General features: G+C 37.7%; 1 protein-coding gene across 1 annotated transcript in view; it reads right to left on the minus strand.

The window, feature by feature from the left end:
* The window catches only part of SLC15A5 (solute carrier family 15 member 5), a 35,251-nt gene extending 16,851 nt beyond the window's left edge, over positions 1 to 18,400 (minus strand). The window contains exons 1-5 of the mRNA XM_075490772.1: positions 18,031 to 18,400; positions 15,977 to 16,199; positions 9,923 to 10,092; positions 5,773 to 5,993; positions 2,997 to 3,183 (exon numbers count right to left, since the gene is read on the minus strand). Coding sequence (XP_075346887.1) covers positions 2,997 to 3,183; positions 5,773 to 5,993; positions 9,923 to 10,092; positions 15,977 to 16,199; positions 18,031 to 18,400 — 1,171 coding nt within the window. The remainder of the gene's footprint in view (positions 1 to 2,996; positions 3,184 to 5,772; positions 5,994 to 9,922; positions 10,093 to 15,976; positions 16,200 to 18,030) is intronic.
* Between the last annotated feature and the right edge of the window lie 1,215 nt (positions 18,401 to 19,615).

A 19,615-nucleotide genomic window follows, 5' to 3' on the forward strand; every position in this document is an offset into this window, starting at 1 on the left:
AATATTACTACACAGTGCTATATTTTAAGCATTTTCCTTGCTAAAAGCCAAAACATTTCAGAAAAAGTAACTTCTGAATGCCCAACAATTGTAATATTTCTTTTAAGACATTATATGCCAGAGGAAGAAACTGAGAGCCGTGGAGACCTGGTTTTCCCCCTACCTCTTCTCCCTTTAGTCCTCTTTAAAACAGTTTGGAAGGACCATCTGATGCTTTGGTTTTACAGGAGAACAGGCTGTTTTAGGAACACTGGGGGTTGATTCTAGGACAAGGATGTTTATATTATCTGGAGACTAAAGTTGTATTGGACCTTTGTGATTACCTAATCTCATACCCTGAGTAAAACAGGTCAAAGAGCTTTCCGGAAAATAATACTTGTTCAAACTAGACCATCTTTTAGGGAGAAATGGTCATCATCAAGTCCTAAATCACCTAAATCACCTCCACCACTGGACTGGAGGCTTGCTTTTGTGTACAGTATGGAGAGCTATTCCCCACATCACTCTTGGATGGAGTAATTCCAAGGCTTAGGACATTTCAGTATAATCAGGCATTAAAAATATTAGAGCAAGAACTTCTATGGCTCAGGTACTTCAGCTAGAGCCTCTTGCCTGTAGCTGATGGACAACTACCCAGCAGACACACATCTTCAGTTCTCTGCTGAATCTTCTAATTGACTAAATCAAGTAGCATAGAATACATTAAAAAACCCAAAACAACCATGAAACTGGAAAAACTCTAAATTTACCACATACTCATGTTTTTCATAAGGATTCTCAATATATTTGGGACACAATCTAAATTCACTTTAAGATTTTAACGTTTTTTAGATCATACCTAATTTACAAATAAACCAACAACTATAGAGAAAGTAACAGAGATTACAGTTTTCATGTAGATCCTTATTACAGAGCAATCAGATATTTCAGTTCAACATTGGCTGTATGGCTCGTCCTTGAAAACTGTTATTCTTAACATACTGAAAATTTCCAGAAAACTATTTAAATTTCTTCCTCTTACAAGACTTGAATTAAAATATAGTTATAGGCTGGCTTAACACCAAAAGTCTATTTATACTTTCAATTTTGTCCCTGAAAATAATTGTGAACCTAATTAACTGTTGGCAAAAATATTGGCACTCAGAGGTCTACCATATTTGCAGGTGCAGTCATATACTTGGATATCCGAAGCCATCGCCTGTACTCACAGATATTTTTATGCCTCAGGTAATTTATCACCCCTAACAGGAGGCTATTTTAATAAATGAAGCTATTAAGAATAAACCACTGCATATATTCTACTGCTGTTCAACATAACAGGATAGAACATTAATACTAACTTGAAATTTCCATGGTTTTAAGGAAAATTATTATCTGAATGTGCTTTTTGTGTTTTAATGCAGATGTTATTTTAAAAACTAGGGTAATTGCAACCTGCTGCGTTATATGCATCTGGTTTGTATAAAACTTAATAACACTCTTAATTAGGCTAATTTAGTCAGATTAATACCTCTGTGTGTGTCAGTACTCACTGTGCTGCTTACATTGGGGCACTGAATTAATAGTAGCACACTGAGAAAATAGTCGTTTATAAATATTTTTGTCTGAGGTTTGTAATGCAGGCTGGAAGATAAAAAAATGTAGGAAGTTTAATGATAGTATCTACAAAAGGGAATAGTTTTAAGTGAACACAGAATGGAAGCCGCTTCCTGGTCATTTTCTGTAGCTGATATCAGAAGCAGGTTGCAGAGGATCCCTCCGGGTCCAAGAACGTAAGAGGTTTGGGGGTAGGGGGTAATTAAAACAAACAAACCCCACACACACAAAACCACCCCCCCCCCCCCCCAAACCCACAAAAAACCAACATCAGAAGGGGGTCCAACCCCTACTAAAGCCATCATTACTTCTAGGCTATGAATTTCTCTGAAACGAGTGCCAATCTGCAAGCCTGAGTTTACAACGCTTACTGTTGAAAACGTTGGGACTCACAACAGAGATGACTTCTTTGTATCACTTCTATGAGAAAGAGGTAATACTTCACCTCTGTAGATGCCTCTTTGCTTTACTTTAAGCGAGTGTACAGTAAGGTATGTTTCAGTTTAGGATTTTAATAAATAAAATTACTAAACACCTGGACAATTATCCCATACTACATATTCAAATGAAAATTCTAGTACTAGAGAGGAAAGCTGTACCTCTCCAAGTAACCTTCCACCTGTGAAATGTTCAGCCTGCTCAATGGGAACAGCAGTCCAGTGATACGCATCCATTTGTTTTATGTAGTTGTCTGCATGTTTTCTTTTGCTCTACAGTTCTAGAAACACCTATTGCAGACATAGAATTAGACTAGATACTTTTATTTCACTTGGGATGAAACTGGAATAAACTGTACTAGCGATAATACAATTTCACTCTTATAAGCTGCAGTACTAATGTTGATGCAGTTATAGCGTAAAAACGTAAGAAAAACAAAGCCTTTATTCATAACCTAATTATTTAAATCCAACCTCATAATTTTGAGCAACAGAACATTTCTCCAGTATCAGAGAGCAATTGAAGGACTCTCCCATTGCCAAAAAAGACTTCCAAAGTAAATTAACTTTCCAAAAGTTAATGGATAAACAAATGTATAGAAGAGAACCAAGTCAGAGTAAGTCTCAAGCCTAAATGGGTAGTACCGTTTCTCTCACCAATTCCCTTGGATGACTCCTAGTTATTTGTGAGTGTGTCTCAAAAATTTTTATTTGTCAGAAGAGCCTCAATCTCTGTCCTAAATAAAAGCTATCCAATTTTTCTTTATATCTAGTGTGTTTTTTCAGGACTGTCTTTTCATCAACTCCTTTGAAACATATTCACCTGAGTCATCCCAAAACAAGTCCATCTTAATATTTATAGCCAGAAATAATTGTATAGGATCATCCATCACCTACTGTAGTTTCTCTTTCAAAACCAGAATACATATCAAAACTGTATAAACGTATGTACTTTATACATACCAATGTAAATTGTTGGAGAATGCCCAGTGCCCTCGGAACTAAAGAGACACAAGTTAATGCATTCCAAAATAGGAACAAGAATCAGTAGTGGCACAATGCTTATCACATTCATTGCTGCAACTGGCAAGACAAATCCACTGAAGTTCAAGTTGGAATTCATGGTTTGAAGATAGTATCCTGAAGGAATCTGTATTGAAGAATAAAACCCCACTCCATTAGTACACCAGTTACCTTTCATGGATAAGATTTTGGTTTACTATATTTGGAAACTTCTCCAACTCTTTTCCTTCTGAAGAAATCACTGTAAACCAAATACCTGCTGGCCAAAAGGAATGGCCATTCATGATGAAAGCCTTCCAGATGGTGACATTCTTGTTCTCTGCCAGAATGCAACATTCTCTTTCTACTTCATTTGCTCCTCAGTTTAACAAATCTAAGCAGCAGCCCATTAGTTTATTCGATCATTCCTAGCTAGAGCTATCAGCCAATATACTCAATTGTTCTGCCTAATACTTTAGTCACTACTTCTTCATAGACAGTGCTTAACAGAACAGAATTTTAGAATAGCAAGATGCAGTTATTTTGAATTTCCGATTGTACACTCAAGGTGGGAGTAATTTTTAAGACACTCTTGCCAGCACACGGCTTTAAAAGCTACAGGGAAGGAAGATTTGGCCACAGTCTTAGAATCAGTTTAGTGTGACTCACAGCCATAGCAGCTATATAAAGGACTTCCTTTTACTTCTGGGAACTGAAAACAGAAGAAAACAAATTATCAGATGAGCAACCCACCAATGGCAGTCATCAGTGTATTAAATCAAATAGATTTGTAAGACTGTCTCTCACTTCAAGAGCAAATAATTTCTCCTGCTTGTGTGAGGGTCTACAGAAGATCTGTTGAGTTTATTTAAAAACAAAACAACCAACCAAACCCAAACAAACCACAATGGCTTCTACCAACAGATTTTTCAGGTTTGTTGGTTGGTTGTTTTTTCTGGTTTGTTTTGTTTTGTTTTTTTTTTTTTTTTTTTTTTAAGAAGCTTGATTAACTAAGCATTGCAATTTCATGTGCAGCTGGGAGTTATGATCCACTCCATTTTACAGACTGATGGCAAAGGAAAGAGAGGTAACTCGAGCAATTCACAGATTACAGTCATTACAGAGCTACAAAGAAACCACGTAGAACTGGTTTCTTTACTTCTGTTTTTAGAGAGTTCTGGATTCCTGCAGTATTCTGCATGGCTCTTCAACATGACTGGCAATGCCAAATCCAGGCATAATATTACTGCTTTATAGCTGTCTGAAAATTAATGTATAGTTAGTAACTGAGCTCTAGGGTTTCTCATCAATGGTTATAGTCAACCCTACTCACTAGGAGTCTGTTCAGTGCTAAAGAATTACTCAAATGCTAGCTCTTAATAAAAATATTTTTTACCTACATTCCACCTCCAAAAGAAGATACAAATTGTAAAAGAGTGAATAAATGGCAACAGAACTATGAAAAAATAAGAATTGAGACAAATTTTGTTGGTTCCTTCTTTCTACTGCCTATTGCAAATCAGAATTGACTTCTTAATAGGAATTAAAATATCATCAACATGAATCACAGGCACTGAAAGATGTTAACTTAATAATATGGAGAAAATACCATTAATCTTTACAAAAAAGATTCTTAGACTAGGCAATAAGTCAGTAAGAGCCTTAAACTTATTGGGATTTCTGCCGAAGGAATAAGAGTCTTCTGTTTCAGCAGCACAAGTACTTTTTTCTAGATATATACCTGATTATTACAACTCCAATTAACAATATCTGGTTCATTTCCATCTGGTCATTAATGCATAGGCTCAGCCATATGCGTGCATTTGTTGGTTTAGGGCGGGGGGTTTGTGTTTGCTTGGGTTTTTTGTGCTTTTGGGGGGACAGGGAGGGAAGAGGAGAAAGAATGAAGCAGATGGATGGGAATGTAGAATGATGGCAAGAGGGAGTGTCAATAAAGCATTATACAGTACGTATTTGTAAGAATTTCCTTAAGCAGCATTTTAACACCAATAAGAAAAAATTAATTTCCAAACCAGCTCATAAATTTGCTATGCCAGTTGCCAAGGGGTAAGCTACCTCAAACTCCTGCTTAGCCAGGATCATCCAGACAGAAATGAATCTGAAGGAATCATGTCAGCTTAAGTAGCTTCTTGACACATTTACATTTATATAACATACACACACTCAGAAGTGGAAAGAACCATGTAGCCTGATAGAGAGGCTGTGAAAGGACTGTTTCTTTCCACAAATGGAAAATCACCCATTTCCAGTGTAGGTACACTACCCACATAATCCCACCAAAACAGCAGGAGCAATATGCAACCAAAAGAGCAAATAAAGATTTTCTAAAGATTTTCTCCCAAAAATGTAAGTGAACATTTAGGAAATTGGAAAATCAGATTTTTTTCAAAAGAATGCTGAGCCCGAGTCTCTGATAACTGTAACATGGCAGTGTGAGGAACACGGGACTGTTAACACTAGATGTTTCAGCCAGTAAGGGTTCAGAGAAATAAGTAGCAAGCAGTCACACAAGCTCCTTCGCGAGTCTTGATAAAGTTGATTTTACTTATTCGATGAGAAAAGAGGATGTAACAAGGTATATTCTCAGGTAACTAAAACTACTCTGCAAGGTTGCTCTGCTGGTAAGGCAACAGTTAAAACAAAACATGTCTAGAAACACAGTAGTAAACACACGTCAGTATTTTTCAAGATTTTTGTTTAAAAGCTGTGTACCCACCTGCATAATACACGTTCTGTATAGAATTTGGAAAGCAAACAACGGGAAGAGCCTGGCAAGAGACTTTGTGCTTTCCACCTGAGTCTCACTGTACTGACCACCATAGTTTTCCTTGGCGTGATCTAGCCAGTTTGTCATGCCTCCGCTAAAGTAGCGATATCGCACGCAGCACATTTTCAGTGCACTAGCAATTACCCCAAAAGTCGTCAGCAGGGAACTGTCTGCAAACAATCAGAGACATTGGTATGCTTTTACATACTGCCAAAATAAACAAGACAAGACAAATCACTTTGGGAGGGAAAATACAACCTGATATATTCACCTTTATGTCTTTTTGGGGAGGGGGAAGGCAATAACAGTCTGGATTTGTTCCAAAACATTCCTTTTTGGAAGCCAATTGGTTCACAACCTAATTGTTACAAAAGCAATCCAGCCCAACATCCACAGAGAAAAGTGCCTTTTGCTACCAGGTATTTAACACACCACAATTTGTTGCTGTGGTTGAGCAGGTAAAGTACTACTTTGCTTTGCTTTTGCTTTCTATTGACTGAATGAGGTTAGTTTTTAATTCAAGACAGTAATGAAATATCACATATCCGCTGAAGCCCAGCAAGGAAGGGTAGTAGTGAAGTGAAAAGGAAAAGGAGCTCAAAAGAGGGCTGATGAGGTAAGAGAATTTTCATGGATGCATTTCAAAGCCAGAAATATTATCTCAGGACTTCCAGGTAGCAGCCGGTGGGAAAGAAGTTCCCAGTCTAGTATTTGGCATGTTAAAACTTGACCATTGGTTACTGGGTTCAGGAATTGCTAACTTGGTTGTCAGACTCAGAGGCAATGGAACTAAACCAAGGATAAATCTGTTAGCTTCAGGCTTGGGAATGCAGATTAATTTACCTTTGGTAAGTTGCCGATCCACGCAAACAAGGGTTACAGCACTTCTCTGCTCTTCTGAGAGTGTTGAAGCACTACAATAACTGGGGTATCTATAAATAAATACTTTCCAAAAGCTACAGTGAACTAAGAAGATGGGAGAGGGAAAGATGTCTCCCTACTATCTCTGGTATGGAAATTATTTTCTAGAAATATCCATTGACACCTACTGGAAGCACTTGCTCTAGAGTACTAAGAAAGGGAATTTTATTAGATAACTAATGTTTAAAATTCTGTTTAGCATTAACCTGTAGACTGTTGGCACTGTTGAATAAAATCTGAAAGAGAGAGCATATCAAAGCTTGCAAACACAGAGAGCTGGTACTGTTTTTATTGTTCTGTATGACTGTACTAGGCAGGTGTTCTTACCACTCATTGTAAGTGACGTTTAAGTTTAGGATCTAGACTATTTCAAGACCAAATCAGAAAACTAAAAGAAAAATATGCAGACTTCCAGAGTGACTTGACTAAGAAGCTAACCAGAGAACAAGTGGGACTTGGGGCTCTTGTCAAAGCAGTTATTTTCTGAAGTAAAAAAAGGTAGCAGAACAGTCAGTATCAGCTCAACTCATTGGCAGAGCTAGTAATTACCTGTTTTAGGTCAGAGAAGTGATAATCTTTTGCTTTGCCATACACTAGAGGTTGGACATTCACAAAGAAGGAATTAAAAGCAGTAAAGTGGTGTTATTACTGTTCTACAAAGGTTTGAACCCAGTGTTGAAATCAGAAGATGCACAGAGCACTCCATGACAAGACTAGAAGGCAGCTCAAACAAAGCAACGACATGGCTGTGTCCTGGTTTATCTGACCTACTCTTGAAGGTAGGCAGGGCCATCTCCTTTCCTTTGGAACAGAAGATGTTGGGCAGACTCTTCTTTTCTTACTCTCGTTGAAAAAAAGACTAAAATAGACAACAAATCCTGACAAATACTAATGGATCAGCTGAAGCCCTCTTAAATGTAATTTCCAGCAACTACCTAGGAAACATTATTTTGTATGAGGCAAAGCAGACAACTATATTATTTATACTATATTGTGTTTCTCGGCATGGAATTCCAGCAGATTATAAGATCTAGTAAACTGGGAAGATAAAGCTGCTTGAAGTTGTAGTTCCAAAATCAACTTGAATGACACATAGACCTAATCAATGTCAAGAGGATTTTGCCAATGATGTAGTTAGAATAAGTGTCTCGCCCTTTCTTTAAAAGAAAACAAGTAAACCCCACAGAACTTCATAGTGGTGAATTCTTGAGATTACAAATCTGATCAGCTAGCAAGAGGCACGTTTAAAAGCATAAATATTTATATCAGTACATATTGTGTAGATCAACATCATATACTCTATACTTGTATTTCTAATGTTTTCTTAAAAAAAAGTAAAATCTATCTCTATAGATATTAAACTGCAACTTCCAGAAGGCAATTTCCCTTCTCCTTTATACTTCAGTCCTTGGCTGTAATGTTCTGCTACTTTGACCTTGATCTAATCATGAATATCTATGCTACTTAATTACAATAAAAAGCCTACATTGCACCCTAGATGGTAGATAGACTTTTTTTCCTCATCTCTGGTCACCTGCCAGTCCTCAAAATTATAGCAGTGGGAAGAAATGCAAATGAAGTCCATGCTTGACAGCTAAACATAATTGAATGCATGATCCATATTTGAAGAGTTACCTTAAAATAAAAAAGGCAGCATATATAAAAATCATTTAAGGTCACCTATGGATTTGAATTACACTTCTGAAGAATTTCCAATATCATCATCTCACTGGAAGGTACAAGGTATATTATCTTTTCTTTTGACCAAGAAGATAAAAAACTTTGCAGATATTACTGTAGAGATTGCCATTCTGCAAAGACTTGGAAAATATATGGTAAGTCAAACAACACTCAAAGGGAAAAACATTTGATCAAAAAAAAATCTGTAGTTTTGTTGATGGCCAAGATAGACATAATCAACAAATTTATGTTATTCCACTTAATAGAATTAAACTAGTTAGATGATAAACTACAGATTTAGTCCATATGAAGTGGTCCCACTCCGGGGTGGATACTAATGAAACTTTTTACCTTCTCAGGTTGTAAAACCTGTAGTGAGCCCCGGTGAGGCAGACAGCTAGCTTCTTGGGGAGAGAATGGTGGCTAATTTGATGCTAGTCTTTGCAGACCTCAGTTGCATATCATCATGACCTTTTTGGAGCATTGTGGAGGGGACGCATTTCTTTGGCTCTACTTGTTTTGAAAAAACCTCTCTAGTGACGTCCTCACTATGATATTCCCAGGCACTTGATTTATGCATTCATTCCCTCACTCCTAATATGTTTTTGCTTAGATTATATTTATAACAAAAAGACTGAAATAACAACTTGCTTTCAGTTTCTGGGTTTTATTGAAAAAAAGAATAGCAAGGTTTGGGCACTTACAGCCTTATTCAAGTCACCTAGGCTCCACTGACATTTCTGTGCTTGGTCAGTGGTGAGAGGTAGTTGCCATCAAAGGATTTTGAAGAGCTCATGTACTAACTAGTGAGGTCACAGAAGTGTAAGAACTTCTTCTGTTTTAAAATATCTCCACAGTCAGCACAGGAACTATTTAGAGTTATTCAGTATTTCTAGTTATTTTCAAATGTGTAAAAACACTTGATGTTGTATAAGCAAGCACATTGAAATAACAATAAGCATCAGACATTCTGCAAGATAAAGGCATTATATAACAACTTTGCTACTAGTGCATATTCCTGTTTAGCTGACTAACCACACTGCTTGGCTGCTGAGGTGAAATTCAGGCAAAGCAATGGAACACGCTTAAGAGAGAAAACACAAGTGTGCTTGGTGCCTTAGCATAGGTCAGTCTGCTGCAACTGACCAAAACGCATTGGGCATAGGTTGAACCAAACATGATAAAATAAAGTCCACCAGCAGCATGCATATGATACCTCTTCCTGCACAGGCAAACGCTTCAACACGTCTTGACATGACAGAAAATGTACATAAGTTTACCAGACTGCTTTCCACTTTTTCAGCTTATCCAGAATCACCAGGTCTATCTTTACAGAGGATGGATATTGCCTCTTACACATAGGACTTGTAGAGCTAAAACTCAAGTATCTCCAACCAAACAGGGCAGTGTTGTGGAAGAACTTGTTTAGATATGCAAGTTGGTCTCTTCTGTGAAAATAATCTCTAAAGATATTTCCCAAGATATAGTTGCCTCTTACCTGTTTTGGGTTTGTAAATCATTTCACCACGCACCATGTGAATTGTGATCATAGCCATAAGCACGGACACAAACGGGATAAGAAAACCAAGGTTCCTGGCCACAGACTGCTGGATATAAGAAATGCTGACAAAGACAACTGCTGAATTTAAGTTAATCAGCCAATAAAACCTAGTACACACAAACAAAAGAGAGAAGAGTGGAGAGGCTGAATAATATAAGGCCTTTACAGAAGATTAAAACATTACATTAAAGGCATGGTAAATATAGTAAGCATAGACAGCATCGGTACCATGCACACATTGACACAGCAATTAACATCAAATTTCACTTGGATGTCTCAGCTCCAAGAGGTTTATGATTAAAGTATCTGTACTAAGGCAGTAGAGCTGAACAAATTATCAATCTAGTACTGGAAATATTCTTGTGGATCAGACTAATTAAATACATCAACATTTACCATTTACACATTTAATATCTGAACACATAAGTTTTGTGTATGCAGTATCATTAAGTCACATACTTTAAGCTTAAGAGAGAAATGTCTTAATGCCACCATCCCTTGTTTAAGAAATATTAGAATTTGATTTCTCAGAAGGGATGACTTTTCCATTAGTTGAAAGGCTCAGCTTGAATTTTCGTTGGCTTCTGGAAACATCTTGATAAAGAGGTTCCCCAACATAATTTGCTCTGAGACTGCCTTTGGCAGTAGAGGTGCTTCCCAAGTAAGTGCTAAGCCCCTCCTATGCACAGAAGATATTCAAATGAAAATCGCAGACTCTTGGAAGCAGATGGCATACCACTAGTGATGGGCCTACTGCAGTTTGGAACCCCTGACAACAGCACAATAAATATGCTTTAAGGAATTACAAGGATAGCAAAAGGCAACCCCAAAAAGTAAAAAAATGCCAAACCAATACATTTCCCTGATAGGATGCAAAAGGATAACTACTTACTTTCTTTATCCTCGTAAACATGTTTATATCTGCACAGTTAGGAGTATATTGTCACCACACTTTTTTCCTTGGATTCTGACTCCTACATAACACATTAAATCATGAGTTCTTCTAAAATTCTGCTTTTTTGAGAAGTTAGTTAACTGTATAGCCATTTATTAAAGTGAAACAAAATGTACCGCTTATTCTTCTATTGCATAGCCCTCTTCTCACAACATGACTGACCAATTTTAACTCTACCATTCATAATTACAAGTGTTTCAGTTATAACTCCTCTAAGTTCTTTTAAATTCTAAGGTGCTCCCCTTACACTGTTTTTCAGGCCACTTGTGTTGTCTTTTGCTCTCAGCAGAGCTTTAACCAAGGTTTCCCTTAAAACATAACTCTCACACAAAACAGGAATTTGAGGCTACAGAGCAGCCTCGATGAATATTCAGCATCTCAGAGTAGAGAGATCAGATTTAGGGAGGACCTGCTTTGCTGGAGTCACAGTTTCCAAAAATACTGTGAGGGATCAGTATGGTACCTCATTTGAAGAGTCAGAGTCAGTCATTCAGCAATTTTTGCTTCAGATTTGACTCTGGCTTGAAGACCTAGCCTTTGAAATTTTAAGAATTTTAACTGACTAAACTTTCAAGTTCCAAGTTGGCTTTGAAGACACCTGTATTTTAAACAAAGAAGAGGGATTAATAATGGAGTAGTACTACCTCAATATATCACAGATTACATTTGGTAAGCAACGGCAAGAGGAGATTCCTTTACCTTTGCTGGAACCTTAGCAAAGTGGTTTCATTTAAAGGTGAAATATACATTGATACATAATTATACAGCTTAATACATATTGCTTGAGGAAGCAAAGCTTGCTTTCTTGTCTGGTGCCACTTCTGCCTCACGTATGCTATTTGGACTCGAGTATTTATGTCTCCTAATTCATCTAAAATTACCTTCTCAACAATAAAAGAAAAATCTTAACATGTTGTAGAAGACCAGTTACTCTTCAACAATCCAAATCCCAAGCTTTCCAGCTTGATCCCTCCTTAACTGCAAATGAGCGGGTAGGGCAGGAGTGAGGTATCTGCCTACCATTGCAGCTCCCTGTATCAGCAATCACAGCAAAATGCTTTGAGCCGAAAATCCTAAGAGGGGGTTGCAAGTCTCTCTTGACACCTAGGAGACTTCCTTAACCCCATTTCATTAATTTAAAATGGCTTCTAGGTGGCCTGCCATAATTGCCAAGAAAAAACACAGTCATATTGCAAGTTACAGTATTGAAGTGCCTGCTGTACTCCTTCCACTTGTTCTGACATTGCCCATGACATCTCATCTAGCTAGTGCCAAGAAAGCAAAACCTTTATCATGTCAGAAGCATGGACCTTGGTAATGCTACTCAGGTCTGTTCAGTTACAAAGACAACACTCTCTCACCCTGCTAAGGGATGGGAGATGACCACAGGATGCCTACTGCTGCAGATGACTGCAGATGACTGCAGCAGTAGGCATGGGAACGTGCTTATGCAGCTTGCCTCACAGGACCCGGGGCAAGCGGCAGAAGAAAAATGACGTACTCCATCAGGGCAAACTCAGTGCTGCCGAGAGCCACGCAACAGCAGCTCTCCTGGAACCAGCAAGGACATGCACAGCGGTGAGCTCTCCTGCTTCACGCGTTTCTCTGAAGTCACACCAAAACATGTCTGAGGTTCCAAACCAATTACTGTTTGGATATTTTAATATCCAAATACCCAATTAATATCCAATTAATTTCCTTTAAGTAATTTACTTTTTCAGATTATACTTATCAGAATCATGGGCTTTTCCCCTCTGCTGAAAGCAGTCTCTAGGCACTTTGGAATTCTGTTATTCTGTAATGACGGTATAGTTGGAAGGATTTTGTACATAGACATGTTGACTCCTGTTCAACTAAAGCTTTTAAAAAAAAAATACAGTTACACAACTGGTTCAGCTAGAACTTATGTAGAATTTTTGAAATTATTCCTAACTGACAATTTTTAAGTTGGAAGTTTCAGTGGCTGTTTTCCAAACTTTCTGAAGAAGTGTGCCTGGGCTACCTGAAGTCCTGACAGTCTTCATGACTCTATGACTGTTTCACTGAAAGTAGGAACCTCCAAAGAAAACCCCTGAGTACAGGAGAGTGCTTTTGTTTTTCACCACTGTATAGCAAAGTACTGTAAGACTGAAATGTAAAGCTCCCGTCCTCTCGCAGAAATGAGAAAAAAAAACCACACCCCAACGTGTTTTCGCAGTCCCTGTGGACCAAACAAGAAAGATAAACTAACCTCAATGCACACATCAGAATTTTGGGATTTGCTCACATCATACTGACAGCAGCAGATCAGAACCTACACAAACAGAAACACACCTTGCTATCTCTCTACCACAGCTATCTAATATTGCAATATTTGGACTTGCATTACATAAAGTGTCTGAGAGATCCCAGTAGGGCACAGCTGAATTAGTTAACTATGTCAAACCGAATATCATGTCCAATTTCACAGGGAACAGCTCGTTCCTGGAGCTTCAGCACTCTGAGGTCTCCTCACAATGAGCGCCAAATGCCAGCTTCGGAGGTTCATTTCAAGAATGCAGTCCAGATACAAACCTAAATGTTGTTGTGGCACGCCCATAAAAACCTAATAATCTTGTTATAGCATTTTACAGAAATGTACTCATTGTGATTTTAAAGAAGTCACATCCACGTGACTTCTTATTTAAAAGTATTGTTTATGTTTATATGGTGTTCAAAAAATTTGTCCTTAGTGTAATAATTGAAATGAGCCTGCTGAATGAAACAACCTGAGATCAAGTGAAATATATGAAAATATTCTAAAATTGACCTTTTGTCACTTTTTGAATTAATTTTGAAGACTTAGTAGATTTCCTATCACTTGAAATATTATTTGCTTTTATTTTTTAAGCATGCCTAGCTCTCACAATTTAAGTTTTGATTTATCCAAACTCAGACCCAGATATTCCATGTATGGACCAGTATCCAAGTATATATTTTTCTGTACTATAGCTTTGTAGGAAGAGGTACATTTTTTCAGAATCACTATGGAGTTCTCTGCAAAAACAAGGTCGGGGGAAAAAAACCCAAAGGGGTAGAAAAACATTTTAAAAAGTCAAAGTAAAGTGTGTCCAGGATAACAGCAGAAACTGATCTGCAGTATAGGGAAAGAAAAATTATGAAGGGGGAAGAGAGAGAGAGACGGGGGAAGAGAGAGAGAGACGGGGGAAGAGAGAGAGAGACGGGGGAAGAGAGAGAGAGACGGGGGAAGAGAGAGAGAGACGGGGGAATCTTCTTCAAGGAATGAATTAGACAACAGGTAACAAGGTCTTTTAACCCAATCTTTAATCCAATAATTCTGATTGTTTACGTAGAACTTGACTAAGAACACAGACTCTTACTCACCAAGAGTATGCAACCATCTCATTTTATATTATTTTAAAATTCAAACCTGTGACAAGCACCTACCAAGAGAAAAGGATTATATTCTGAGAGGTTTTAATGAGATTAAGAATGCTAAGAATGAAACCCTCATTTTTTGAATCTTGAGATCGCAATCAAATAACCCCTCCTTGGATGCCACTGCAAAAATTAAATTTTTTTTTAATCGCACATGTGCTTTTCTTGATACCTCCAAAGTCCCAAGAACTGACCCATTTGGATTCCCCCCAAGGAACTTTTTATTCGTATAATGTCTCCTTTGTAATCAACAGTGAGAAATGTCACTTTGATTAAACACAATTCTGAATGGCTAAGACCACAGTACAATAAATTCTCCAGAGCTATCTTTCAGAACAACTGATTGCTCTCCAGTCTTAATCCCCCAGAGTCTTATTTAATCAAAATGATGTTGCTAATTAAGGATTACAACTAAGAATAGAGTAAAAAGGAAGGATTTTTTTTTCTTCTTTCCTATGCGCAGGTCAAGGAGGCAGAATCTGCTCTAAGGAACTAAACAGTCTCATCCACCTTTGCTAAAGCTGCCTTATTCATTGAAGTTTGGATTCAATTCAAAACTCTTTGATATAAACATAATTGGAGGAAAAAAGACTAGCCAGGAAAGCCATTTCCAAAGGAAGAGAGCGCTGATTCACTAAGATCTTCATTGATTCTTCAGCATTGCATTGTCAATATGCAAATGTGCTCAGTTTTAATTTTAATAACTTTGCCTGTACAGGGAAAAAAAGAGAGAAGGGGGCAGTTTAGGACTTATTTCATCCTGCCTCAAAGCAGGAATCTGGAGGTTCCCACTGTAACTTCTTTGATCCTTACTCCACAGTTTAACCAGAATGTACAGGTGAATGTACGTAGCACTCCACTCTGTACAGTGCTACAGAAGTGGTAAATGAAGGCAAACATATCATAAAAAATGACCTCTCTGACACACTGAGAGACACAAATAGTTAATATGAACAAATTTGGAATTTTAAGACCCATTTTAGGAGCAATTTCTCCTCAAAATTTTCTTAAACACTTTAAAATATTCAAACCGATACACAAATGTCAAGTGTTTTATCTGATGCCAAAAATTCACAGCAACAGAGCTGAAACAATACAGCAGATCCCTACCACTGAGCTTAGCAGTTAGAGACTACTAGCAATCCCTAGTTTCAACAAATTAGCAGACTCTACTGCTGCCTGTCATTGCTAAATATTTACTCTGATGTAAATTCCAATATATCATTAAATTTTGCCACTGTTAGTTAGTGAGTAACAGCAAAATATCCTAAAGAGATAGCCATGCTAAAGGTAGAAAACCAAATGGAATATGTTGTTCTAACAGCAACTAGGCTATCAAGTCTGTGAGCATTTGGGCAAATCAGTTCATCCTAATTCTGACCGAAGACTTCCGTAGGAGACAAAAATAGATTATCACCTACTGATTCTAGCAAAAGGAAAAATTTAGGAGAAGTTTTTACAGAAATTCTTGGAAAGTCTTCCAAAATCTAAATGTTTTGCAGTTAAAAACAACACATGACACCCACCATTTGTAGAATCTGCCTTGTAAGTCAGCAGTGAATTTCAAGGCAATGCTCTATCATCCCCAATAGATATTTAGCTGACCTTAAGTTACTAACCAGTTGAAAAAAGAAAGAAGTTCCTTTGGTCCACAGTCCTCAAGGTTGTATGCGCTTAATGGACAAACTATAGCTCTTATGCCTCCTATTCCCAGACTAGCTGTGAGTAGTGCAAAGTAGAATACTATTTTCTGCTCCCTTTTGGTTAGCGTATGAAGAATATGTCGTCTGTCAATGTAAATATCTTCAAAGGGGAATGCCACAACAGGTAATAGGGCTGTGCCTGGAATTGGAAAGAAAGTTGTCATTTGAAATGGATTAGAATCAGACTGATGAATAAGACTTTTTTTTTTTAAGCATTTATGTTGAAAAGACAGATGAAAAAAAAAAAAAATCAAAGTTGCACAACAGAGGAGGGCAAAGAGGGAGAGTCTTAATTCTGTAGAGAGGCAGAACCTTTCTGGAAGTTGCTATATATAGTAAAGCAAGACCACTAAGGGCCTCCAAGAGAGCAACCTTCCTCTGAAATGCTTGTAGGGATTCAGGTTCTTCAATCAACTGAAGAGTTCACTCTGGAAACACAGCTCCTCTCACTGCCCTTCCCCCTTGCCTGCGCATAGAGGGCAGTAGCTCTCCACTTGCCAGAAGGCACCAGTTAAAACACGTAACTTCACCTAATGAACGACTGATCAACAACAAAAAAACCCAAACCACCCCATGGTGGAGCGTAGCCTTTTTTGCATCTTCTCTAAACCCCAGAATTGTAATGAGAATCATAATTTAATAAATAAATTCTCAAAAGTTTTGTGGAAAATTTTAATTTTTTCTGCTGCAGCTTCATGGAAAATACATGCAGAAACTTTACCTATAGAATTACTGCCACGAATTGCATTTACCACCTCTGTTCTGCAAAGCAAGTCTTTCAGATTTAATCAGCTACAGATTCTACAAGTTATAATTGGAGACTAAACTCAAAATATATTGATGTCAACAACACCAACATTAGCCATGACTAAGACTACGACTGTGCATCAAACCCTAATATGTCAGGAATGTTTAATGATCTATCTCCAAAAAAAAAGTTCTGGTTAAAACAATACCCGAATACATAAAATTCGGTTTGTGTCACCAGTCTTCTACTTTAAGATATGCATTGAAAGGACAAGTGGCAGAAGGAGACTCCAAACCAGAAGCCCATTGGAAAAACAGTGGAACATAATAGCACTCATTTTTCCAGGCTGCTTGCACAATGGTTTTGCAATCAGCTCAAGAACGTTTCAGGAATGACTCTGATTTTTTCCTTACTTTGTTGCATGTCTAAATAACAACGTGGCTAGCTATTGCAGAAATCAGACTTGCTTACACTCAACAACTGGCCCAAGTAAAACATATTTCTATCTGCTTGGTTTAAGTTGAATAACCACTGGTTTAAGACAGAATAACCACCAGCTGTGAGATGCACTAATTGCTACAGAACAGTTATACTTAATTTGAACAGTGTTTTTATGTAAAAGATCTCCAGAATAACATGTGGGCAAGATTCAGAACGTACTAACAGAAAGCAGGCTCTCAATACAGGTATTAGGATACAGCCTCTCTACTTAAGGCAAAGTTTGCTTATGCTAGTATGTGCTTAAATACATCTTTCCCTCTTGCCCAAATACAAGTCACATACCTTTACATACGATAAAATCTTACTACCAACAGCTGGGAAACAGTTTCCAAATTCTCTCTCAAACTATCTCTCTGACTAAAGCTTTGCATTTGCCCCAAATGCTAATAACTGTAGATGCTTGTTAAAGGGACCAATTTTAAGAGTTGAGCATCCGTGTTCTGAATAGCTAAGCCACTTTAGAGGAGTCAAGTTCGTCCACCAACTATCCACAAGATGCACATGAAAACTTTCCTTAGTCTTGTTCAAAGCACTGCCTCACAAAAAGAACATAAGCAAAAATACCACAGTGCATTTTGTAGAGGAGAAATTAAGTAATTAGCTGTTAGAGAAGGTGGCCACGAGGTTGGAGAAAATTATTAGATTTCAAACACAATGCTCAATAATGGATTTCTGCAACAGAACTACTAAAATATGAAATGGTCACCAGGGTGTCACCTACCTAGGAAGTGTAGAAACATGCAGATGCACACAAGCTTGATCCTCCCCACAAGGCATTCGGCCAGCCAGCCAGCCAGCACTGGCGTCAACATGGAGGTGCCTACAAAGCACATATTGACAATAGCTGCCTGGTAGTTGCGATAGCCAAGTTTGACAGTGCAGAAGAGGATCATGTTGCAGACGATGCCAAAGAACGTGAATCGCTCACACAGCTCCACCAGCAGCACACAAATAGCCTCTTGGAGCTTCTTCTCAGATTGAGATAGGTTTCCAGCATGGTTGCTTCTCCCAGGTAACAGTCTTTGCTCCTTATCAGCCGTGTGGTTCAAAAGCAGCTTCTCTTGCATATCTCTTCTGTCTGCACCAGGCATGCTTGTCTTTTTTTGAGTACAACTGAGTAGAACAGCTTAAGTTACAGGTATACTTCTGTTCTCCTCCACTGTAATTAGCAAGCTGGTAAGACTCTGGCTTTGAATTCCACACTTCACTACTACAATTTCTTAGGGCACCTGTCACTTTTCTGACATTACATATAGGATCAAAGAGTATCAAAAAAAATCAGAGAGCTATATCAACATTTCAATTTAGCAACACTCAGGAACCCAATCTGTTTATTTAATTAGTCCATTTGGGGGTGAACAAGATTTTTCCCCAGAATTATATTACCTATTAAATTATGTGAATCCAATACAGTATGTGCAACTCTATCTGTACGTTAAAGATAAAGGTTTAAATACACAGGAAAGCTAACATTTTCAACAGAATTCAAATAATAGATTAAGAAAATAATTCAGTTAAAATAATCTGATACTTTAATTAGGCAACAAGTGAAAAACTGCAAGTAGAGATAAAGAGAAGGATTTTTTTTTTTTAAGGCTAACAATATCTAAGCATCATTACATTTCTTATTATTTTTGGTTGAAATTCAGATAAAGTTAATTATAAAAATAAGTAATGCTACTACATTTAAGTTAGAAAAGCAAATTTTAAAAGAAAGTAAGTTGAATGTATTAGCAAAGAAAAACAAGCAATCCAAAAGCAACCTAAACCAGAACTGTTCCTCTAGCCAGATATTGCACCATAGCTACAATGCATCATAAGGGGCAGGGGCACAGATGATGTGTTCTCTCATATCAACCAAAAGCAATCACCAGCTTGAAAAGAAATTAGGAAGAGCCAAACTTTCACAATGCTCCTGCTACCTTATCCACAGAGAAGTCTGCAGATTTCCCAGATCAGTCTCTCCATTTTATGAAGCTCATTAAGATCACTAACACCTGTTCAAAATACTCCCCCAACTAAGAATGAGAAGCATTCTGCTTTTATTTTGCACAAATGCAAATGCATACACATGTTACAAGGCAGTAGTAAATCAGGCCTGCTTCTCTAAATAGATCCCTCAACGCCTCTGATGGCATTTTTTTGAGACATAGGCTCTGCTGCTTGTTTCCATCTGTCCATATAACTACTCAAATTTTACCTCTTCATATCTATTTAGTATATGAGAACTGCTTCATCCCAAAACAGATGCACAACAGTATATAACCAGTACGGATAAACATAGGTTCCAAGATTACCTCCAGAAA

This window comes from Mycteria americana, chromosome 1 (genome assembly GCF_035582795.1).
Source record: "Mycteria americana isolate JAX WOST 10 ecotype Jacksonville Zoo and Gardens chromosome 1, USCA_MyAme_1.0, whole genome shotgun sequence".
Lineage (NCBI taxonomy): Eukaryota > Metazoa > Chordata > Aves > Ciconiiformes > Ciconiidae > Mycteria > Mycteria americana.